At 38.8% G+C, this 8230-nt stretch overlaps 1 protein-coding gene across 1 annotated transcript; it reads right to left on the bottom strand.

The window, feature by feature from the left end:
- Positions 1-2951: 2951 nt before the first annotated feature.
- On the bottom strand, positions 2952-6075 carry LOC134437219 (zinc finger protein OZF-like). Its single transcript, XM_063186719.1, has 2 exons — positions 5424-6075; positions 2952-4148 (listed from the first exon to the last, which is right to left on the bottom strand). The coding sequence occupies exons 1-2, from the start codon at positions 6007-6009 to the stop codon at positions 3595-3597; spliced, it is 1140 nt and encodes a 379-aa protein (XP_063042789.1). The 5' UTR covers positions 6010-6075; the 3' UTR covers positions 2952-3594.
- Between the last annotated feature and the right edge of the window lie 2155 nt (positions 6076-8230).

Raw genomic sequence — 8230 nt, 5'->3', positions numbered from 1 at the left:
AAATGTAAGACTCTAAGAATGAAACTCCAGTCAAGAGTTGTGTCCCAAGAGAAATATGGTAGAACTTATCTGGCATAGCGCCATCATGGCCGTAACTACCATTGAGGACACAGAGGTCATGTCCTCTTTATTTTATATGACCAACAATGTTAAATTCAGTCTGCATATGCCACCCCCATTTATCCTCAAGGCAGTGATTAATGCAAAGAAATCTAGAAGTGTTTGACTTAAGTGTTTGAAGTATTCTAAATGCATAGCAGAGGCGTTTCTTAATGTAAGCACTTGAAGCACGGCTTACCAATATAAAAGCGACAAACGCGACATCCGAATTTAAACCCTTTCTTAGAAAACTGGTTAAACAGCGACACCACAGTGGCTATCGAGAAACACTGTTTAACAGCGATGGTGAAACACGTTACTACAGCAAATGAAGCACAAATTCTAAATGACTTGGAGTCAATGGCAGAGAATCTGTTTTTTAATTGGCTTTCCGCCGATGCCCCGCCACGTTTTGAAGCACATTTTGATTGTGCTCATACCAATAGCGCACCGGAAAATATGATTGACAGATGAGTTGATGAATCATAACTCGATCTGACACCTTACGTTTACATTGGATTCAGGAAGTAGAGCTCAGGCAGACGTGATGTTTACATTTTTTACTTTAGCCAGTTGCTTTTATGATAATCTCGAAGACTGACAACACATTTGAACTGCAATCAAAGTTTTCAAGAAACGTTTGTGTTTTGGATGTGGACAAATCATGGAGTAGAACTTTGGGACATATCAAGAAGAAACGAATGAATAATGCAGATTACATGAACCACACACCTAGTTGAAGAGAATAGCTAAAGGGCAGCACAATATGCTTTTCTTGATTAGCTATGATATCACATGGATTACAAACGGGAACGGGGATAATAATTTCGAAAACGTGTGGATTAAGTGAAAGTTTGGGATTTCTGCGGTCAAGACAGCATTTTAAGGTAAGGTTATATTTGTCCGCTGTAACATGTTTGGTTGTTGATAAAGCTTGCGGCTTGGGAACGGGTTCACTCGCTCATACATGGGTTCACTTCACAATTGTTCAGAAGGGTGTCTGTCTTTCCCGTAGCCTGTTTTCAAGTTAACGGCAGGCCTACGCAAGTTTTTAGCAGCTCTCGTGTAGGCTACAGTGAGTGTACCCTGGTCGCAACGGCATGCTGGTGGCCACTCTAATTTCTATTTCTAATTTCTATTAGTTCTACATAGTAAGAATAAGAACCCTTTCTGGAATGATGACCGTCAGTGATGTGTTTTTCTGTTCAATGCATTGCTGTAAGATGCAACGCGAACATTTGGATTGTATTTTCAAGTCGTGGAGTGAAGGATGTCAAATGCAACGTGGTAGAATGACTTAGTAGCCTAGGGAGCTGTCTGAAGAGGTCAAAATTCACAATTTAGGAGCGTTTTTATTTTTAAAAAAATCTCATCTGGGGGAGACCCCACTAGTTTGGCTTGGTTAGAATTTGTGCTTACCAACATCATACCCCCCAAAACCGCCACTGATGCATAGTATGCAGTACAGCACACAGTATTTGACCTCAGTCTTTGAAGATGTCTGATTACGGCCCTGAGCGTCATTATTGAAAAATGAAATATACAAATTAATATATTGACCAGATCATTAGGGAACATACCTTTGCTTATGACTGGGGTTAATCCCGTATATCCAGTGTCGATGTGTTACAGTAACATGAATGAGTGAAAACTAGGGGACATGACTAAAATGCCTATTTTAGTGAAATATCATCTAATTCTATTAACTTTGTTACCTGCTTTATTGTAACTTTACAATGAAACCCATTTTGCTTACATGATCAAGACTCAGATTGAACATACTGTACATGCACCATCCCAAACGTGTGCACTAACATTGATACATGTGGAACATAAAAAAATCTAATGAGTAAAATTAAAGGTGATGGGGAAACGTTCAGTTGAATGGGAGCACTGTTTGCAGTGTCCACCATTTTGATTGCCATGGTGTGGCACACAGTATCTTAATAGTGGTAGATTAAGTGGGGATGGGGTGTAGGTGTGAAATGCACCATACATGTGGTGATGAGAAGATACTCAATTTGAATGACAGAATTTTTCTCACTGTCCTCAGAGTGAAAGTGGCCATGGTCCATTTTGCAGCTGCATAGAGGGGGATTAGGTGGAGGGGGTGTGAGATACAAAACTCTAGGTGTGAAACTCTTGTCATTAAAGGAGCAGTTCTGCCAATTTCAATATGCTGTTGTATTGCTCACGCTACCCTGGACGTGTCAGTACCTGGTGATGCTGCATTTCTCGGCTAAACCCTTTCTGAGATCTGAACTATTGTGATGGGGGCAGATTTTGTTTAAATTAAAAACTTTCTTAACATAGGCCTACTCCAAATATTTTCCCAAAAAGGTATCAATGTTAGCTAGTTGTCTGCTGATGTTGCATAACCTTTTGGCTGTTTTTTGGGAATAACACTTGAACCACTTAAAATGAACAGGATCTCAGAAAAGGTTGAAAAAAAATCCGAGGTACTGACAAGTCCAGGATAGTGTGAGCATTACAACTGCATGTTGAAATTGGTTGAACTTATCTTTTAGTTACACTATCCCCCTGTAACATTAAGCATACTATACCAGGCCCATAGTGAGGGGGGATTTAGGGGTTTGTTAGATAGTTCTGACATGGATGATGGCAGACAATAGCCTAACTTTAATCTAATGTCTTAATTGTATAATTTCACATAGGGCCCGTCCGATATGTTATTTTTCAGGGCCGATATCGATACCGATATTTATGGAAATGGGAGGCCGATAACCGATATTTGCAAAGGGCAATGGTGCTAAATGGAACCCCTGCTATCTCAGCAATGTTTTGTCACAATTGCAAATAAGACAAACACAATTCCATCCATTATTCTTTAATAGCAACAGGAGAAGCACCTTACAGTAAAGATTCTCCTCTCAGCATGGTGTTACATTGGCTCAGACAGAGATATATAAATATGCATATGCACAATAGCATCTACTGCTAACATGTTCCATGGGCTAACACAAGAAAAGGAAATATTTTCACTATATCTACTTGTCTCAGTCACTTCACCATATGCAGTAATAATTTTCATATAGTCCATAGCGGTAAATATTTACAGAGTGCAATACATTCATATTTTACATGGAGTCACATACAACATGTTTCTTCTCAAAAAATAAACATATATCCTTAAATTCATGAGAGGATGTCTAAAACAATGTTTCTAAGTGGTGGTCCGAATTCCTGCATTTTATTTTAAATTGAGAGCAGTTGAATTATTTAGCTACTTTCGGAAGGTATGTCTTAAAGGTAATGGGGCAATTTAAAAAAATATTTTGGACAATTGTCCTGTCAGCGCACACAATGGTACTTAAGGATGTCTAAATAAAAGAAAGAAAGAAATTGCACATTTTCCCTCCATGGTATAGCAGTGAAATCATTTTAGATACAGCATGTTAAGCATTCTAATAATGTTAGCCAACAAAAAACCTTTTCCAACTGATTTTTTTCCTTACACATACCTGGCCAATCTACTCAGTGGTACATTGACTTTTCTCCAGTGTGGGTCCTTTGGTGAAGCCTTAAAGCAAATGCCCGTGCAAAGGCCTTTCCACAGGCACATACGTAAGGCTTTTCACCAGTGTGAGTCCTCTGGTGTTTTATTAAATCACTTGCCTGTCTAAAAGCTGTTCCACATGTGATACATGGAAAAGGTTTTTGACCTGTATGAATCATCTGGTGTCTCCTTAAAGTGCCTCCTTCTCTGAAGGATTTTCCACATGTTATACATTGGAAAGGCTTTTCACCAGTGTGAATCATCAGGTGTTTTTGGAGATCACTTTTTTTTGTGAAAGCCTTTCCACATGTTGTACATGGGTAAGACTTTTCTCCAGTATGAATATTCAGGTGTCTCCGAAGATTACATTTTCTTTTAAAACATTTTCCACATGTTTTGCAAGGGTAAGTCTTTTCACCAGTATGAGTATGAAGCCTCTGGTGTCTCCTTAAATATCCTGCATAACTAAACATCTTTCCACATGTGGTGCACAAAAGTGTCCTCCCAGTATGCATGTTGACCGCAGGGGCACCTGGTTAAAAAAAAAGAAAACAATATAGCAGGTTGAACAATAAACAATAAAGCAGGTTGAATGAATACAGTTACAGAAAAAACACATTATGCTTGAAATACTCACCTCATAAGTGTATTTATGTTTGATGAGCAGTTCACATGTATTTATTTATTTTACAATGTACATATCTAAATGTGTATATACAACCAAATTAGTCAATCAATACCTAAGAAATGGCAATGGTTTATCCCAATGGTGACAATTGTGATTAGGAAATATAAAATATTTCACCTTAAAATGACAATGTGGGCATCAGGAAAGTTTAAGGACTAGGCCTACATTAACCCTTGTAAGGTGTTCAGGTAGCCTGGCAAGCTAGTGAATATTAAGTCTGGCCCCAATCAATGAGACATTGAAAGATTGTTGATGGGAACTACCCGTTGTTTTTCAAAGTGTGTCTGTGCCTATTGACCAACACTTTGTCCTCACTCCCTCAAAAAACCTGACCGCTATGCATTCAAAAGGAATCAAGACAAATCTTCGGCGTTGTGATTAATCTCGGTGGTGTAGTCTACTTTTTTATGGTGGGTATACTGTATATTTGAGCACTTTTTGAAGTGGGTATACTGTATATGATTGTGCTATTCAAAACAATGGATCAATCAATTTTCAGTGGGTATACTGAAATCCCTGAATATTAGAAGAGGGTATACTCCGTATATCGCATTCTACATAGACTACACCACTGATTGGTTTGCCAGTTTCAGGGCATGAGGCATTGTCTGGCGCTAGACCCACTCGAAGGCAAAAAATATTTTAGCCGCTGGAGTATGGGGTTAGTTTACTAGGTTAGTGTTCAGGTCTGTCTGTTTTGACCCATGTCCTTTTTGGGGGCACTTCTATAAATATTTCCGAAACTCTTTGATGCAATCCTGTTCACATGTTGAGTAGATAAGAAAGAGGGTGAATTATGTGGCTCAGTGTTGCAACCTCACATGAGAAGTACAATAGTGGCTGAATCCAAGAGAATGGATTGAGATCAGTCACTTCGCTGTCTCCTTGTCTTTCTCTCACTGTACCGCTCACCCTCAAAGACATATACACACAGAAATTCACAAGCATGATGATGATTAACGAGGGTGAATATGAGCTATGATGTTTTTTATTATTATTTTTCTATATGCCCAATCAAAAAGACACCTATCTAACAAAAACACGGACATTGTACAAGGGTTAAAGGGGATTGAGAATACTCAACCACCTCTACCATTTTCAGATGTAAAACTTACTTACTTGTAGGGGACATGCCATTGTTCTGATTCTCGATCAGGTTATGGTCAATTTCCTCTTCCACATCCATGGATGAACAATTGTCTTCTTTGAAAGAAGATGACTTTGTTTCATCATTCTCTTGCATACTGTGCAAGGAGACTTCAAAGTCCTCTCTTTTGATCTCCTTCTTGTATGTGACCAGGTGGGATGATTCTGACACCTTGCTGGTAAACTTCCAACCCTTATGGCTGTTTCCTGGAGCATTGGACATCTCTTCCACTTTAATGTCCATTGCAGGGCTGATTTCTTCTTTGCAGGTTGTTTTGCTGGTTGAATCATCCTGTCGTGGTTGCCATAAATATTCTCGGAGAAAATCAACGTCTTCTTCTTTTATCTCCTTCTTTTTTGTAACCAGTTTGGATGATTCTGACACTTTCCTGATAGACGTCATACCATCATGACTGTTTCCTGTAACATTGGACTCCTCTTCCATTTTTATTGCAGGACTCATTTCTTCTTTGCTGGTTGAATCATCCTCTTGGGTTCGCCTTGAATACTCTTGGAGAAAATCATCAAAGTCTTCTTCTTTAATTTCCTTCATGGTCATGACTGCTTGAGATAGAAGTAAAACCTCAAATCTCTTCTTCAAGATGACTACAAACCACCTTCACTCACTGTCTCATTTGTGAACATCTCTTCACTCAATTTATGTATCTTTGTGATATGATGAGGCCCTCCCTCAGGGCTTCTGGAACCAGTTCTGACCAATGAGATGTAGCTGTGTCCAACCTGACCAATGAGCTGCAGCTGTATAAGAATGGGCTTATTTACATTGGAATTCCATCTGAATGGCCGAGCAGTATGCATTGTCCATGGGAATGGCCATGGCCTGGCATTCAGACACTCCATAGAGGTGGATTAAGTGATAGTGGGGTGATGGGTGAGAAATGTAAGACTCTAAGAATGAAACTCCAGTCAAGAGTTATACTGTCCCAAGAGAAATATGTTAGAACTTATCTGGCATAGCGTCATCATGGCCGTAACTACCATTGAGAACACAGAGGTCATGTCCTCTGTATTTTATATGACCAACAATGATAAATTCAGTCTGCATACGTCACCCTCATTAATCATCAAGGCAAACAAATCTAGAAGTGTTTGACTTAAGTGTTTGTAGCATTCTAAATGTATAGTATGCAGTACAGCACACAGTATTTGACCTCGGTCTTTGAAAATGTCTGATTAAGCTGAGCGTCATTACTGAAAAATGAAATATAGAAATCCATATATTGACCAGATCATTAGGGAACATACCTTTGCTTATGACTGGGGTAAATCCCAAAAAATTCAGAGTGTCGATGTGTTACAGTAACATGAATGAGTGAAAACTAGGGGACATGACTAAAATGCTTATTTTAGTGAAATATCATCTAATTCTATTAACTATGGTACCTGCTTTATTGTCACTTTACACTGAAACCCATTTTGAATACATGATCAAGACTCAGATTGAACACACATGCACCATCCCAAACGTGTGCACTTACATTGATACATGTGGAACATAAAAAACTACTGATTAAAATGAAAGGTGATGGTTAAACGTTCCGTTGAATGGGAGCACTGTTTGCAGTGTCCATCATTTTGATGGCCATGGTGTGGCACACAGAATCTCTTAATAGTGGTGGATTAAGTGGGGATGGGGTGTAGGTGTGAAATGCACCATACATGGTCATGAAAAGATACTCAATTTGAATGACAGAATTTTTCTCACTGTCCTCAGAGTGAAAGTGGCCATGATCCATTCTGCAGCTGCATAGAGGGGGATTAGGTGGAGGGGGTGTGAGATACAAAACTCTAGGTGTGAAACTCTTGTCATTAAAGGAGCAGTTCTGCCAATTTCAATATGCTGTTGTATTGCTCACGCTACCCTGGACGTGTCAGTACCTGGTGATGCTGCATTTTTCGGCTCAGCCCTTTCCGAGATCTCAACTATTCTAATGGGGGCAGATTTTGTTTACATTAAAAACTTTCTTAACATAGGCCTACTCCAAATATTTTCCCAAAAAGGTATCAACGTTAGCTAGTTGTCTGCTGATGTTGCTTAACCTTCTGGATGTTTTTTTTGGGAATAAATAGATATTTTTGTAAGTAAAACAACACTTGCCCCTATTAAAATGACCAGGATCTCAGAAAAGGTTGAAAAAAAACTGAGGTACTGACAAGTCCAGGGTAGTGTGAGCATTACAACTGCATGTTGAAATTGGCTGAACTTATGTTTTAGTTACACTATACCCCTGTAACATTAAACATACTATACCAGGCCTGTAGCGAGGAGGGATTGAGGGGTTTGTTTGTTCGTTCTGACATGGGTGATGGCAGAAAATAGCCTAACTTTAATTTAATGTCTTAATTGAAATTGTAAAAGTTCACATAGGGCCCGGCCGATATGTTTTTTTTTTTTTCAGGGCCGATATCGATACCGATATTTATGGAAACTGGAGGCCGATAATCGATATGTGCAACCGATATATAGAAATATTGTTGATAATAATTTTTTATTAAAATATAAATTATTTTTATATATACAAATATTTAGTTATAATAATGAACTCTCATGGACGCAAAATGTGGAGAGCAGAATAGAAGATGCATTCAGAACAAAACGGCTGCAAAATTGGTTGTGAAAGCTATACAAACTTATCGGTGGAAATTTAATGAAAGAATGGTCGATATCGATATCCCAAAAATGCTAAATATTGGTTGCGATATAACGGTGGGGCCGATGTATCGGTCGGGCCTTAATTTCACAGAGTGAGATGTCAGCA

This window comes from Engraulis encrasicolus, chromosome 21, assembly GCF_034702125.1.
Source record: "Engraulis encrasicolus isolate BLACKSEA-1 chromosome 21, IST_EnEncr_1.0, whole genome shotgun sequence".
NCBI lineage: Eukaryota > Metazoa > Chordata > Actinopteri > Clupeiformes > Engraulidae > Engraulis > Engraulis encrasicolus.
The sequence above is the reverse complement of the archived record's forward strand: the minus strand, read 5'-3'. Positions and strand labels throughout refer to the sequence as shown.

Bases quoted from the DNA above. Each gene is read 5' to 3' on its own strand.
- LOC134437219 (XM_063186719.1), bottom strand. From the start codon at position 6,009: ATGACCATGAAGGAAATTAAAGAAGAAGACTTTGATGATTTTCTCCAA. The intron at 4,149-5,423 runs GTAAGTAAGTTT...TTTTTTAACCAG, and splicing joins CAATGGCATGTCCCCTACAA to GTGCCCCTGCGGTCAACATG.